At 47.0% G+C, this 17,059-nt stretch overlaps 2 protein-coding genes across 2 annotated transcripts in view; one reads left to right on the top strand and one right to left on the bottom strand.

Moving 5' to 3' along the window:
- Positions 1–10,400, bottom strand: part of TIAM1 (TIAM Rac1 associated GEF 1) — a 412,279-nt gene extending 401,879 nt beyond the window's left edge. The window contains exon 1 of the mRNA XM_019662811.1: positions 10,271–10,400. The gene's annotated coding sequence lies outside the window, so the exon portion shown is untranslated. The remainder of the gene's footprint in view (positions 1–10,270) is intronic.
- Positions 10,401–10,421: 21 nt separating this feature from the next.
- TIAM1-AS1 (TIAM1 antisense RNA 1) lies at positions 10,422–15,003 on the top strand. The gene is given in 3 exon segments (XM_019662819.1): positions 10,422–10,802; positions 10,804–11,566; positions 14,622–15,003. Coding segments are annotated over 2 exon segments (516 nt in total). The 5' UTR covers positions 10,422–10,430; the 3' UTR covers positions 10,948–11,566; positions 14,622–15,003.
- The last annotated feature ends 2,056 nt before the right edge of the window (positions 15,004–17,059 follow it).

The following is a 17,059-nucleotide window of genomic DNA, read 5'->3' as shown; positions in this document are numbered from 1 at the left end:
ATTAAGCTCTTCATTTCAAAATTCCACAAAATAACTTTTCCAAGTTGGTAAAACTGTACCTTAATATTTCCCAGAAAGATTTCCATTCTTTGCCCAAATTGTGGTTTTCTAGCCACCAAAACACAGCAACCATTCCATATCTTATGTCCTTGGGACAGTCTCCCCAAATCCTGTAACAACAGCCTGTGGGCTGGGCCCAAGAATGTCAGAGGGGCTGGCTCCCTGTGATATAAAAAAGATAAAGTCCAACTCTATACTGCTAGTTGCTAGTTGCTAGGAGGCCCATAAATTCAATTTTGCCGACTCGGATGGGATTCAGAACCTCTGTTATCACAGGATGAGAAGACATGGGTTCCTGCAATTAAAATTCAGAGGCTGTCCCATGAGGAATCATGTTAGTCCTTCTCACTCTAAGAAGCTAGGTTAACTAGTCCTGATTTAAGAATGGGCCATTCATGTGAATTTCTAGTTTTTAGCAAGAAAACTCCAAATTCCTAATTCTACCCTGCAACTTTTACATATAAAGTCCCCCGGTTTTTTACCCCATTTCCTCAAAGAAAGAGAAGGTCATTTGGGTATTCTCACTTGAAGTGAGCTGAAATCATGCAACAGGTTCCCACAAATCTTTTTTCTTTAAGGTAATTTGGATGGTTTGCAACAATTGTTTAGGGTTCCGAGGACCAAGGTCACAGGCAGATTCAATCCCCAACTTAAAAAAGTAATTAACTGTTTAAAAAAAAGAGAAAAAATCCACAAGGTGAATTTTGCAAATCTATTTTTAAATAATTGGATTGTTAAATTGTTTAGTTAAGTGAAAACCATAGTTATGAGGTTTTCATTTTTTAAATTATAATGAAATATTAAAGTTCAATTAATATAATTGTAGAATTGAAGTGATAATTTCTCATCATCAAGATAATTATTCCAACATTCATAAAACTTTTCTAAAATGTCACAGTAGATCTTGCACTGAACTTGCAGCATTTTTTCTGAAAATATTTCTACTGCTTAAGAGCAGTAACAGTATAACAATCAGCCTGCACATATTTTTCCTCCCATAATATTAACCACGGCAGTTTTGTGGGTGAGCCGTTCATGATTAGGTAATTAGCAATATCCTGAAGTCAGTAAAAGGGTGAAATTGCTCAAACACTGAGAAGCCCAAAAAACATGAAATTATTATCAAATTTTTAAAAACTTTCTATCCTAAAAAAGAAACTTTATGTAGCTAAATAATAACCAAATTTTTCTTAAATAACCAAAATAATCTAATGCCTCACATTATTAAGTATTAATCTGGTAACTCGCTTCTAAATATCTAGAAAACATAAATAGCTTTCCTAAGAAATTTGAATGTGTGATCTCTGCTAACATTTATGTATTTTGAATGCAGGGTCCTCAACCTCAGCATTATTGACTATGGACCACATAATTCTTTGTCTGGGGACTTTCCTGTGCATTGCAGGATACTGGCACCATCCCTGGCCTCTACCAGCTAGGTGCCAGATATTTCCTTGTATCTAAATAGATGCCAATATTACCTCCCCAGTGTGACAAACAAAAATGTCTCTAATCATTGCCAAATGTCCCCTGCTGAGCAAAATTGCCCCCAGTTAAGAACCTCTGTCCTACTATAACATAACAAAAAATATTACCCAGGAAAATTTAACACCCAAAAGCTAATACTGAAAGACGGCTCACTTTCAAATTACTTTGCAAATCCTGCTTTCATGTAACTTTGGTAAATAAATGTGTCACACAGTTTTTTAAGTAAACGAAGTACAGTAATACCTCAGTTTGCGAGCATAATTTGTTCTAGAAACAAACTACGCGTATTGCAAGACACCACTCGTTTACCACATTAAAATGTATTCAAGGGCAGGCCGAGTTGCACTGTGGTTAGGAGCTGGCTTGGGACGCCAGAGGGCCCAGTTTGGATCCCATATATGAGGGCCAGTGACACTGCCCTCTACAGCTAAGATGCTGAACAACAGCTCAACCTGGAGCTGGGCTGCCATGAGTCGCTGGCGAAGGCGTGGGCTGCAGCCCCTGCTGCGGTGGGTTGCCATGGGCTACCATGTGTAGCCAGCAGCCGCAGTGAGCAGCCGTCCAGAAGCTGGCGACTGATCCACCTCGCCCAGGAAGAGCGCAATGATGGTGTCAACTTGGGCCAGTGAAGCAACATCCTCCACAACTAGACTGAAGAACAAAACAACAGCAACTTGTCTGTTCCCATCCCCCAATTCCCCAGTGCTGTTCCCATCCCCCAATTCCCCAATTTAAATAAATAAATAAATAAATAAAAATAAAATGTATTTGAAATGTTTGCTCATCTTGTGGAACACTCGCAAACCACGTTACTTGCAATCCAATGTTTTACAGTATTGCTCTTTTTAAAAATGTGGTTTGGAAACCAGAGCTCTAAAATAAAAAGTTTCCAGGACGCCTTCGCTCAATCTATAACTTAATTAAGTCATGCCAGTAGAACTATAGAAATGAAAGTGTAAAACTAGCATACCACCTAGCTATGGAGTGAAAAGTATTTAGAGTCATAACTAAGCAAACATTCCTTGTTGATTTTCAGCTTTTAAAAAGCAAACAATATACAAAGGACGCCATCATGAAAAGTGAAATGTCAACCCATAGAATGGAAAAAATGTTTGCAAATCATATATCTGATAAGGGACTTTTATTTGGAATACATAAAAAAATTCTTACAATTTAATATGCAAACAAAAAAAAAAAAAACAATTCAAAAATGGGCAAAGGATCTGAACAGACATCCCTCCAAAGAAAATATACAATTAGCCAATGAGCACATGAAAAGATGGCCAACATCATTATCAGGTAAATAAATCCAAACCACTTCTCACCCACTGGGATGGCTAGAATCAAAAAGACAGTAAGGGCTGGCCAGGTAGCTCAGCTGGTGAGAGCGCATGCTCTTAAAAACAAGGTTGCCGGTTCAACTCTCACATGGGATGGTGGGCTGTGCGGCCCCCTCACTTCCCCAACTAGATTGAAAGCAGCAACTGGACTTGGAGCTGAGCTTGCGCCCTCCACAACTAAGATTGAAGGACAACAACTGGACTTGGAGCTGATGGGTCTTGTAAAAACACAATGTTCCCCTTCTCCCAATAAAATCTTAAAAAAAAAGAAGACAGATAATATCAAATGTTGGCAAGGATGTAAAGAAAGTGGAATCCTCAGACACTGCTGGTGGGAATATAAACCTGTACAGCCACTTTGGAAAACAATGTTGCAGTTCCTCGGAAAGTTAAACAGAATTACTAAGTGACCTAGCAATGTTACTCCTAGGATGACCCTGGAAAGCATTCTGCTAAGTGAAAGAAGGCAGTCACAAAAGAGCACATAGTATATGATGCCATTTACATGAAATAGGCAAAATAGGCAAGTCTATAAAACAGAAAGCAAACACATTCATGGATACCAGAGGCTAAGGGAGGGTGGGAGAAGGGAAGTGAATGATAATAGGTACAGGGTTTCTCTTTTGATGGTGATGAAAATGTTCTAAAATTGATTATGGTGATGGTTACACAACTCAGTAAATATACCAAAACCCAACGAGCCGTGTGAGAGAACTGAATTGCATGGTATATAAATTATATCTTAATAAAGCTGTTATAAAAATAATCTATAGACAAGGCACAGAATACTTCATCATGCTTACAGAGCACAGTCTGATGAACCCTGATGGCTGACAGGATCTGGGGGTGTGACAGGAAGGAAAGTTGAAAGAATAAGTCAAGACACGGATATTCTCAATTTACAAAGGGGAGATTCAAAGTCACTGTCATCAGTAGATGGAACTAAATTAGAGGTCTATATAAGTAACATAAAGATAGAAGAATCATCACTATATGAATTATAATCATCAAAAAGCTGGAGAATGAAGGATGTGAGAGGCAATAAGTAAACTAAATTGTCATTTATCAGAACAGGAAGTCAACACATAAAAGTGGCAGATGCATATTATTTAGAGATATAAAGACAACCACGAAAACAACAACAAAAATAAACAAAGGTGATTGTTGCTGGGGTACAGGAGTGGGTGGGAATAAAGCACGAGGGGAACGGAAGACGCTTGCTTCTGACGAGTTCATCTGTTCTGAGTTTGTTAACACGGTACAGAACTATTATTTTGCGCATTCTTTTTAGAATCAAATCAAACTTGGCATGACTTCAGATGAAAAGTCTGCATGGCATAAGAATATAATTTATGTGTGAAAAAATATTAAAGCAGATCATCATCACTGAGTGAAACTGTGACAAGTATATTGGAGCAAAACTGACTCAAGTTTTATAGCCAAAGGCTGCATCCCTATTCAGGCAGCTTGGAAACGCATGTCAGATCCTGGAGAGAACAAGAAACATGTACAAAGCCCCTTACCCTATGTATGGCAGACAGCAACAATCATAAGGTCAAAGTCTCAGCATAGAAGAACATTCAAAAGTCCTAATAACCTTGGCATCCAAAGGACGTTGTAGATGAAAGAAAGTGCATGCGGCATTCTCCCCACACAGCGGCCCCCAGTTTAAACACATTCTAAAAACCAAAAGAAGGCAAGGCTGATCACCACCGGAATAGGGCAGTGTGCCATCAGAAAAGTGCTACTCACAGTCGCAGTCGTTTAAAACAAAATCAGAGTGACAACTCTGATACTAGGGACTCAGGGTTCCGGGCGGCCAAACTGGGTCACTTTTGAGAATGTTAGGTGGTAGATATTACACCAGGCAACAGGCACGCCAGGAAGGTCCTAGGTGCCCCAGAGAGCTCGGGCCCCTCAGGTGTGCAAAGGGGCCCATGGTTCTCAGAAGCCAGGGAGACTACAGCACGCTGAAGGCTTTGTCCTCCGTGTCTCACTTTCCAAAGATATCCTCGTGTCATGTGAGGAGACGGAGATGCACAGTTTGCAAAAAAGACAAAAACGAACACATTCGCCTCAGTTAGTTGGATCAGGCTTCTATTAAGTACAAAAAAAAAAACCTCGCATAAGAAGGTCATGGCAAGAATAACCCCACAGTTCCAAGCCAAGCCTCTAAAACACTGCCCAAAAAGCGAGTGGGAACTAGCTAATGAGGTCCCCGATTCTCCTGGACTTGCCTGCAAGAAGCCTTCATTTACCTGGAATGCGGCCAAGTGCTCTCCACCCAAGCCAGGTGATGGGATTCTTGTAAAGAGATCTGGACCCCAAGATCCAAAGAAATTCTGAGGTGGCCAAGCTGAACTCTCGCCCCACAAAAAAACCAGGGAGGCTCCCCCAACATGGCGGGAGAAAGGGGAGGCAAAGCAGACCCCCTTCTCAGGGCGCCTGACACTTAACCTGCAAACATCAGGCCTGTCACTGTCGCCTCTTCTGAAGAGCGCTGGGTGACAAATCTCATCACTCCATTTCCAAGGTCCTGTGGACTCCACAAGGAGCATCTCAGACCCATGACTCACCTGACCTCCCCTTCCCGGCAGCTGACCTGGTGGTTTTCCAGGGCTCCGTATCACCTCTGCAAAGGGCAGAGGAAATCAGGAGCAGGAACTAAAACTGATCTATGTTTACAATATTCGCAGCCTCTGGCCTAGGAGGAGGGCTCTGGGCCGGAGGCAGCCATTGCAAAGGCACCTTCATTCGGCCGGATATCCTGTCTCCTCCATGGCCACAGAGAACAAGTGTCTGAAACCTTTAAGGAAAAGCAAGGGCATCCCCATCCATAGCCTAATCTCCAATCCCATTCTAGGCTGAGATCACATATTTCCTCACATACCTGTATACTATTCCTTCCATCTCTAATAAAATCATGTTCTATGCGGGGGGCAGAAGCTGGAATTAAATAATACAGGTGTCTTTTTTCTTTAAACCAGACACTCCCCCGCCCCACTTCTTTTTATTTTCTTCCTTTATGAATTAATTCAAAGTGGCCCTGGCCAGACAACACGATGTACCTTTCTTAGTATACTTCACTTTCGCTAAAGGGGGGGGGGGGTTCCAAAATGCTAGGACACCCACCTCACATCTATATTCAACTGTCCCTTTATGGAAAGAAACTTGGTGACAGCACCAAGACTCAGAGGGCCTTGGCCCACTCTGAAAGTGAGGATGCTCTCAGCTGAAAGAACCTTCTTCCCACAGAGCTCGTGACTTAATCATCACTCTTTGTTTAAGGTCCTTTGAATACACACAATCTATGCGTTCTTATTATATCCCTCGCCCCCCAGCATCCTGGCCCCCTCTGTTTCAATGAACTGAGACCCAACTTGCAAAATGCAAGTCTCTCAGCTCGGCCTCAACCCTTTACCTAGCCAAAGAGCGCCAGTCTCCTAGAAGAATCTCACACAGCACAGGCAGGATTTCTCCATATCCACACTCTAGGCCTTTATAAATTTCTTAATGAGATCCCCGGAGACCACGGGAACAGTGCAAGTCTTATGCTGCAGGGGCATGGAGGGAGGTGAAGGAGGGTGGGGGGGCGGGTGGGAGGGGAAAACAGGCCTAGCTATTAATATCTTGTACGCTTTTACACTAGCGCATTGTTTTATTTTCAAAACACTCTGTTCCTGGCTGAGCACTGCTTTATTTTTGAGTGCCTCCTTTATTTAATAATAATAATAATAAATTCTTTAAAAATAAGTGATTTGGCCCACACTGATGAGAGATCATTCTTTTTAACACAGGAGTTATTACTTACAGAAAACTGAATATTTAGAGACGAAACAATCGGAAGTTTGGAAATGTGAAAAACAGGAAAATATTGCTGGAGCTTTGCAAATCTGTGTTTTTCTGGTCCTATAATGGGGGTAGGGGAAGACAGGGGCACACTCTGAAATATGCATTCTACCTATTTTTAGCAAAAAAAAAAAAAGATATTTACAGAAGCGTGCATGTAGTGAAAGTGTTTTAGATACGGGAGTCCACACAACAGGAGACACTGAAAATAAAGATCTTTCTCAAACACCAGCCTAACCTGTGGGGTTTGGGAATCTGTACATTGCCCACAGGAACCGAATTCTGCCTGTGCACTCTCATCCCTCTTGTTACTTCAAACAGGCAGAAGCCCCAGCCATCACTGATTTCTAGGCGAGGCTTCAGCGTGATTCTTATGTTCTCACCTGTATTCCTCATTTAGGAAAGCACAGGTTTGAAGGCCCTGTCCTTTCACGTGTTTCCTCTTCCTTCAGACAGTAAGCTCCTTGCAGAAAGCAAAGGGCGAAGTGTCCATGTGTGCACCTTTCGGGGAGGAACTGCTGCCCTGGTGCTCCAGAACTGAGGTTCAGTCAGCTCACCAGAACTGCAGGAATTGGGGTGGGGAGGAGGGCGGGGAAGTACCAGGGCTGCGTTTCCTTTCAGGTTTAGAGAGGGAGGGGAGAAGAGCTGGGAGAGAGAACTGCAGGGGGAAAGCAGAGGAAGCCTTTGTTCTAGCTCTTTGGATGAGCATTAGCGTGGAGTTAAATTGTCAGCTAATGAGATTTCCTAAACACGTGCTCCCTTTCAAGTCTAGGCCCCAACTGATTTGTTCCCCAGACAGCAGCAGGGGGCAAAGCTGCCTTCCAGCATCCCTAAGGGCCTGAGAATTCCCAGAACAAGAGCAGGAAGGCTCGAAATCATTTCTGGGGGTGGAACTCAAAATTGGTCAAGTCAAATTTACTGGCATCTAGCAATACCGCTACGAGCCCCCTAGCTTGCAGGAGTCAGTCTCCACTTGGGATGACTGAGGGGCACAGAGGGACCATCCTTGTTGGCTTCCGTTCCCACTGGGCGCACTGCAAGTTCCTCTCCTAGTTTTTGTTTTTGTTTGTTTGCTTGTTTTGACCTGTCAAGGCCTCTGGGGTCTACATTCAAAGCATGTGTTTATTGGACCCAAAGCAATAATTTGCCCCAAAACAGGCAAAAGTGTGTTGAAACAACAAGCATTTTTTTTTCACTAACATCTTATTCCATAGGCAAGCCTGAGATTTTTTTTTTAACTATCTTATTATAGGCTGTTGAGTTTTTCTTGGTTTTGTTTTGTTTTTTCTGTATGAAACTGGCTCTCTCTTTGCCTAAAGAAAATTAGTAATGCAAAGCTGGTGGAGCAGAGGGAAACAAGTCAAAACATTGACAGCATTTTGAAGCTATTCAATGAAATCAATTCTCTTCTACCTTCCCTAGTTAGTCAAAGGCTTCCTCAGGTTTATTTCTCCTGTACTCAGTGATAATTACTTAGCAACTTCCATGTTTACCACTCAAAACAATCTCCCGGGAAGAGCTCTTTACCTTGGGGTACAAAAGAGCATATTCCAGAAACCAGTGATTTATCAAACTTCTGCTACAAAGCACAGCTCAAATTTCACTTCAACCAGGAAGTGTTTCCTCCCTGCCTCCAGGTATCTCTTTGTTCAAACCTCCCTCCATCCGGGCATTAATCACTTTGCACAGCGGCCATTGGTTAACGGGCAACTGCTTCCCACCTGGCCAAGTTTTCCTCCTCCACCCAGGCCAGAGCCTCAGCATAGCCTTAAGACAGAGGCAAGAAACAACTAAAACCTAAAGGAAATTCACACAGAAAAAGCTGTAAGTAATTAGTTAAGTGCAATATAGTTAAACCAAAGGCCAAGTAAAACAAGCCCTGTTTGGAGTTGAAAACAGCCGTCCTAAAAGCTTTTTGAAGTAAAACAGGAGCTGGGAGAGTGGAGAACTACAGAAGGGAGAAGAGACACGGGGGCGTCCTCTAAAATAGAGTCCCTCTCACGGGAAAACCAGTTTTTCCAGTGCTTCCTCTGTGGCGGGCACTGTCCTAAGCAGCTGATTTATACTGTCGTTTTAAACCCCCCAGAAATGGAGATACTCATCCCCACTTCCCAGACTCAGAAACTGAGACGCAGGGAGATTGAGCAGCTTGGTCTGGATCACCCAGTCTGTGAGTGGCACTGAGCAGGTACTGGAACCCGAGTTTGTTTGACCTCAGCGCCCAGGCTCTACTCCAGCTCAAACAAAGTGTGCGCCAAGTCAGCACGCGTGGGTAACCCGATCCGGACCACTCTGATTCAAGAGTGCCCCGCAGCTGCTCCGCGGGGCCGCGTGGGTACCACCTAAGCGGGCACGGATTGGCCAGCGTCCCCAAGGGCTCGTACGCGTCCTTCAAGACTTGCCAGCACGCAGGAAAAAGGCAGGCTCGGATCAACCTGGGCTGGTCAGAAGGCAAGGCTAGAGGATGCTAGTATTAAGGAGGTGAGCGTGGCTGCCAATCTGGGAGGGACCCTGGCAGGGACACGGCGCCTCTGGATACAGGGGAACTTGGGGGCGACGTACGCGGCGGGGACTGGGCGCGAAGGCGCCGCCTGGACGTCTTTTCCCTGCAGCATCTCGCCGGGAGGCCGGGGGAGGGGGCGTCACCTGACAGCACGCACCAACTTCTCCCGGCTCGAAGGGGGCGCGCAGCAGCGGCCGGGGCCGGGGGAGCGCAGGGCGCAGCTCTCGCCCAATGGCGACGTCTGTAAACAAAAGCGGGCCCCCACGCTGGTCCCCCGCCGGGTGACACCGCACAGCAGCATCTGACCCGCCGACACCGCGAGAGGGCGAGTCAGGGTCTGGATCCGGCGCGGGAACCCAACGCACAGTCCCCGGGACCCCGCGCCTGGACCAGTCATTGTCTGCGCGCCCTCAGGATGCCGCTTTAAATGCCCCCTCCCAGATCAGCCGCGGGTGCCCGGCCCAATGTGCGGACCCCCGGACTCTCTTCCCTGTGTGTACGGCCGCGAGCGCTACACGGATCGCCAAGGTGAGCGCCCAGGCAGCGTCGCCGAAAACCCAGGCCTGGAGGCGCCCAAGTCAGGGACGGAGACACACACAGAGACACGCACGCACACACACGCCCTCCCCGAAGTTGATAAATATCGGCCGACAAATACAAAGTGCCACCGCGGCCGCAAGTCAGCGCTGACCTCCTGCTGCCAGGAGGACCGAATGCCAACGCCTGGACACTGTCACTTCCATTTGGCGCTGGGCACCTGGGCGCCACTGGCTCGTATCCCTCCCAACGGTTCGAGCTCGCCTCCTCTGGCCTCCCCTCGCCAGCTCCCCACCTCCCAAGTGTGTGAACACGAAAACAATACGAGTAAAGCCCCATCAGGGGGAGCTAGGACCCGCCGGGAGCCCCAGTGTGCGGGAGACGGGGGTCCGAACGTGCCCGTCACGGGCAGAGTAGCTCCGGGCATCCTCACCGCGGTCCCTCGGGGTGGCTCCTGCCAACCAGCCCGCGCCCCCAGACGCGCGGTACTCACCCGCGACGCTCGTCCCGGATCTCGGCGATGGGGACAATGCGGGAACACCGGGATACCGGGGCTGCGGGGACCGAGGCAATAGCGGTGCTGCAGAGCTGCGCGCCCGACGGCGGCGGCGCTGCTCTGCCAGGCAGCGCTCGGGCCCACTCGCGGTCTGCCAATGGGAGCTGTCAGGACGCCTCTGCTGGCGGCTTTGTGGGCGGGGCCGAGAGAGCCCGTGGGAAACCGGGCTTTGATTGGTCCGCCTGACAATCGCTCCGCCTACGGCCGGCCAATCAGACACGGCGGATACAGGAGCGGGGCGTTCGGAGTTGGGCTGGAGAGTGACAACAGGAGCACGCTGGGTACCCGAGCAGCCTGGGTCGCTGGAGCGCGGCTGTTAAGATGCGGGCGCCGCACCCTCCACGGGCTGCCTTCCCACGAGGCTCCGGCGGTGCGGCCTGGGGAGAGCAGGGCTTGAAAGCAGAGGAGGCGCGGCTAGTCATGGAACGGCGAGGGAGCCCCTAACAAAGCAGCTTTGGGAGGGCCGAGCGGCCTCCGCCTCCTCCGGCAATAGGTCCGCGAAGCTGCCTGTCACCCTGCAGCGGTGGAGGTGGCCAATGACGTACAGAGAAAGAGCTCGAGTTGGCGCGCGCGCGCGCGCGCGGCTCCACATCAGTGGGATTGGTCGGAGGTAAAGGATTTTCCTGCCACCTAAGGCTCAGAGGAAAGGGGAACCAACGGAACGGGGGAGGGGAAGAGCCCAAAAAAAAAAAAACCGTTGTACCTGCGACACGTGGTCTGACTTGGGAGGCGTGTGCCTGACTCTAGGGGGAGACAAGAACTTTTTTACCAGATTAAAAAAAAAAAACCTAACGTAATCCCTCCCTGTGGATGCTGGGAGATGTTAGCGCTAGCCAGGCTCCAGGTAGACCACCGCGGCCTGAACCGAATCCTGGGGCGTCCAGGACTCACCGCGTTGACTCACGTTGCCAGCAAGTGAACTTGAAATAATAGTGTGGGGCCCTGGCCTCACATTCACCTACTTGGCCGAGTACGTGACTCCGGCAAGGTTCGCACAAACCTCCTGGTCTCTTCTGTCAAATCCGGAAACGATGTTTGCCGTTTACCTTTTGCGAGGTTGGGAAGGACACGGGAAACCGGACGCTGACACTAGAGACTCTAACGAAAGCTCTTCCTGAGCCCGGGCCAGCGCTTCCACACCTTAGGAGTTTTGGACTACGCTATTAATAACAAAGGCCGGGGTGAAGATTCATTACAACCCGATTCGGTGGACCCCTTTACCCCAACTGGGTGGTAAGGCCTGAGCTCCCGGGGTTATCTGGTTGAAAACAAAAGGAAACGCCTGTGTCAGAGAGAGTAAGCGTAAACTGGAAAACTTAAGTCATCCTGGACTTCTCCCTCCTCCTTTCCCCCTCTGTTCTTGCCTAGCCCCCAAATCCATGCCCTGCTCCCCAACCTCTCTCACCTGGCCTGACATCAAAAACCTCCCATGTCCTTCTACCCTAGACTTTGCTTCCTGAAATCTAGTCTACGGTTTGCCAAATCATCCTAAACAGAAAAATATTTCGTTCTCTCACCTCTGGGTCTCTTCCCTTTGCCCAGAACCCCCAACCCCCATACTTTCCCTCACTTGACACATTCCTACCCATTCTTCAGAGCCCACCTTCACAGTCAGTGCGTTCACGCAGTAGACATTTGCTGAACTCCAACTGAGCAACAGAGTCCTGTCGACACCGGGAACTTCCAGGCAAGGTTAGAGACCCACATCCAAGGCTCCCACTGACTCCTGTGTCACATGGAGCTGAAATTGCCATTTAATTATGTTCTCCAGTTGACCCAGAATGTTATCTGTCTTGTTCTCTGCTGTATCCCAGTGCCTAACACAGCACAGTACTTAGTACATTTAGGGTGCTCAGAAATATTTAATGAATTATAGAGGAGCTAAACTTAGAGGTAAGAGCTCCGAAGATTTGAAGTACTTCTAAACCATCAGTTTGAGAAGAATGGTTAGGATAGTAGATCTCAAGAGTGATAGGTCCACCAGGTCCCATGGTGGGTGTTGCAGAGGTTTTTGAGAGATTTTCCAAAAGACACCCTTTCAAAAAACTACCTTCATCTCAGCCAATACCTTGCCCAAGCTTCTAAGTGGAGGGTCATTCCTTTGTGCAGCTTTTAATCCAAGAAGAAAGAGCCATTTCTTAACCTGTTACAAGCCACCATCTTGGAATCATATACATACATATATATATATATATATATATATATATATATATATATATATATATATATATGGAAAACCTTTGGGTTTTCCTCAAGGATGTTCAATTTTCAAGTGCACTGGGCCATGCTCTGGAGCCAGGCTGCCTAGTTTCAAACCCCAGTCCTATCAGTTTCTAGCTGTCACCTTGGGCAAGTTATCATACTTGAGACCTCTATGCCTCAGTTTCCCCATCTATATAATTGAGACAATAGTGCCCACTGTTTAGGGTTGGTATGAGGATAAATGACAATGTGCTTAGAAAAGTGCCTGGCATATAGTAACATTAAATAATGTTTATTAAATAAACGTCTTCCACTGGAGACACGTGTAGTGGGACCTGGTGAGGCCTCCTGTGTCAGTCGCAGGTTACTAAAGGCTCTCCTGGATGCAAGTACAGAGTACAATTTATCCTTAACATGGGAGTTAGGGACACTGACCCCCATGTTATTAAAAACAATCATAAGAAAAATACTTTTACAGGACTGTACATATTTATTGAAAAAAATCTGAGTGGGGCCAGCCAAGTGGCTCAGTTGGTTAAGAGTTGGCTTAAGAGTACAAGCTCTGAGCAACAGGGCCACCGGTATGATTCCCACATGGGCCAGTGACACTGTGCCTGAGCTGAGCTGACGCTGAGCTGCCAACAGGTGGCAGGATGGCTCAGCTGGTGTAACAACAAGATTGCCTGTTCGATGGTGGGCTATGCCAAACTGCAACTAAGACTGAACTTGGCACCTTGAGCTGAGCTGACACCCGGATGGCTCAGTGGATAGAGCATGCGCTCTTAACAATAAGGCTGCTGGTTCTACTCCCACATGGGATGGTGGCTACGCCCACCCGCAACTAAGATTGAACACAGCCCCTTGAGCTTAGGGGCCACGAGCTGCCGATAGGAAGCCAGATGGTGACTGGAGCCCTCCACAATGAAGATTGAAGAACAACAACTTGGCTGGTCCCCTTCCCCAATTCCCCAACACTGTTCCTCTCCCCCAATTCCCCAATAAGATCTTCAAAAAAAAAAAATCTGAGTATAAGTGGACCCATGTGGTTCAAACCTGTGTTGTTCAAGGGTCAACTGTAGTTGGATCTCTTCTCTGCCTCACTCGGCTGCTGCCATGACGTCCCTCCCGTTAAGGAGGTAATGTGGTTGCAAGGTGAGCTTCAGATGAATATCTAGAGTCGCCATCTGATTGCCCTGGGCATAGCTCTTTCTGCTCCTAGGAGATCCTACAGCAGTTAAGAAACAACCCTGTGTCAGACTGGCTGGTCTGAATCCAAACTCCACCACTTTCCAGCTCTGGAGACTTGAGTAGGTTACTTAATCTTTCATAAGCCTCACTTTCTTATTCTGTAAAACAGGAGTAATACCACCCAGCCCATAAGGATGTTGAGAGGATTAAACAGAGGTTACACACAGCACAGAGTACACACTCATAAAAGTTAACTATTGGGTTTAGCTAAGCTAACTAAACTCTGTGAACCACAGTTTCCGCATCTTTAAAATGGGATAATGATGTTTCCTTAAGCTGGAAAACCTGAATGAGACAATATAAGAGAAATCCTTAGCCCTGCCCATAAAGGGGAGACAGATACACAAGAAGCACTATTAGGGCTCTTTCTATCACACCTCACCTACATCAGCACATCAGAACTTCGCCTCTCAGAATCTGCTCAGGGCTGACCTTGGGAGCCATTGCTCCCAAAGTCATGGCTACCACTGAGGTTAGTGGATGGAATTAAGCTGCTCTGTCCTTTGGGTCTATTTCTTGACCTCAAACCTGAAAAGCTATGCAGGCTTCTGTGCTGTTTTTTGTCTGCTCTGCACAGTGTGTTGCTGCTTCACACGGTGGCAAAGAGAATGGGGCATTTTCATTAAAACTCAGACAAATGCCATCTGGCAGAGTATTCTGGCCTCCCATCTCCCAAGGGCACTGTTGACATCTAAAGAGAGCATAGCATTGGCATTAAAAAACTGGAGAGGTCGAAGGCAGAATTAGGGTTTGGTTGGGACAGGAGAACCAGCAGAAATTACGTTTCTAGTTTATGACCTAAATTTTAACTACGAGTCCACATTTTTTTCCCTAACAGTTATTGAAACCCTCACTAAATACGAGCCTGGTGAAGTCACAACAAATGGCCCCGCCTAGTGAGGCTACATGGCGGAAAGGAGCCCACACGCTCCACCCTGGGCAGCCCTGCGTTGACCTGCTCTTCCACTCAAACAGAAGCTCCCTGAGGACACGGCTGTTGGGTGTTTGGTTCACTGGGGTAACCCGTGTCTAGAACAGGGCCTGGCACATAGTAAATGCACGATAAATATTTATGGAATGAACAAAGTCTAACCTTTTGCATTCCCTACCGAAAGGAGTTTGGCACTTACTTCTTTTCTGTCATGTATTTGTAGATGCCCTCTTTTAAGAAAGGATATGAGCTAGCTTATTATATAGATAATGTCTAGCAAGGCTTTGCTCACGGTAGACAGGGCAGCACTGGGGCAGTTTTATCTCCAACTAAATTTGAGCTCCTTGAGGGCACACTTGACTGTCCTGGAACTTACACACAGTGCGAGCGTGTTCAATAAATATTTGCTGCAGAAGCACTTACTGGTTGACTTACCATTGACTTGGGAACCCAGCAGGAAAGAAATGAGAGGTTGCTTTTTCAAAGCAGCTGTTGATGAGTTTGCTCTGATTCATCCTCAATCTCCTGCCAAGACCCCTCCACCCCATTAATCCCTCCAAGGATTAGACAGTCTGGGCTCAGATGTGGACTGAGAAAAGTCTAGTTAGTCATATCTTACTGTCAGGGACCTCTGTTTTTTACTTTTCTGAGCTTTTCTCTAACCAATCGGCCAGATCATCAATGAATACCAAGGCCCTGGCAATAGGTTCAGAGAAGATGGTTTCCTTCTGAGGGCCACTCCTCTAGAGCTTTGCTATGGGTTCTGAGAAACAGCTGGCGGACCACCTGAAAACCTAACAGGGCCTGGAGTTCTAAGAGCCCTCCCCCCCACACACCCCACACCCCCATCCACAGAGTGGACAGACTGCCTTAGTAGATAGGACTTTAGACACTGCTGCAATGGAATTTAAAAGTGACACAAACAATTTATAAATATCCGTGGAATGACAAATATAGTGGATGACAAGCACATTATTTCATTGAAAGTGGTATGGTTTTTAAAGCTACCTTGTAGGAAAAAAAAGAAGAAAGAGAGAGAGAAGGGATGAAGGAAGGAAGTGAGGGAGAGAGGAAAGAAGGAAACGAAAGAAGCACATCTTCACCCAGCACTTCCGTCAGGCCCTGTGCATCTGCCTGGCTCCTGAGCTGACACTCCTGTCCGTCTGCCATGTTGCTTCCAGCTCAGCATGCCTTCTGTCCGCCTTCCCCCACACCCAGGACCAGCTTCATGAGCATGTGACCTGTGCAGTCCCACAGGGTCCCACACTCAGAAGGGCCCCCAATTGGGTTTAATGTGCTGCTATTGCTGTCTTTAAAATACTAAATTTTGAACAAGGGGCCCACACTTTTATTTTGTTCTGGGCCCCACAAGTTATGTATCATGTCCTTCCACACCCCTTCCGCTCCAGGGGGTCTCATCCTCAGTCCTCCTTGACTCCTAGTTTGTACCTTTCACACAGCAGGCACTCAGTATACCGACATTAAGGGGTTCCACATACATGTAAAGTGGCATTTGTCCTTTATATGCCAGCATTGATGGGGCAAGCCCAGGTGTTACAGAGGGAGATGCAGAAGTGGCATCTCCGAGTTCAGAGAGTCGGTGCAGAAATGAATATTTAGCTCATGAAGGCGCACGGCTGTATCTTCTCACTAGGGAATTTCAGGAAGACAAGAAAGGACTGTCAGAGGCTATGAAGACCCCAGGGCAGGATACACGCCCCCATCCTGTGAGGCTTCCTTTTATGTATCAATTCGGCAAGGTCACGGAGTACCCAGACATTTGATCAAACATTATTCTGTGTGCATCTGGGAGGGTGTTTTGGAAGAGATTAACTATTGAATCAACAGACTGAGTAAAGCAGATTGCCCATTCCAATGTGGATGGGCCTCATCCAATCAGTTGAGGGCCTGGATACAACCCAAAGCTGACCGTCCTGTGAGTCAGAGGGATATTCTCCGCCTTTCTGTGTAAGCTGGGACATCAATATTTTCCTGCCTTCATACTCAAACTGAAACATTGGCTCTTCTTGGGCCTGAGCCTGCTGGCTTTCAGGCTGAAACGTACACCATCAGCTCTCCTGGGTCTCCAGCTTGCGGGTTTTGGGACCTGTCAGCCTCCATAGTCACATGAACCAATTCCTCATAATAAATCTCTCTAGATAGATAGATAGATAGATAGATGATAGAGTTGTCGGAAAAGTCATGACACATTTTTGCAATGAAAACCAGAGAGAAAATACGTCATGGCTTTTCCCACAATCCAGTAGATAGATAATCTCCTCTTGGTTTGTTTCCTTGGAGGACCCTGACTGACACACATTCCAATAGTGTTCTCCACAACCATT

This window comes from Hipposideros armiger, unplaced genomic scaffold (assembly GCF_001890085.2).
Source record: "Hipposideros armiger isolate ML-2016 unplaced genomic scaffold, ASM189008v1 scaffold_381, whole genome shotgun sequence".
NCBI classification, from domain to species: Eukaryota; Metazoa; Chordata; class Mammalia; order Chiroptera; family Hipposideridae; genus Hipposideros; species Hipposideros armiger.
Note: the sequence above shows the minus strand (reverse complement) of the source record. Positions and strands in the feature narration are given on the sequence as shown.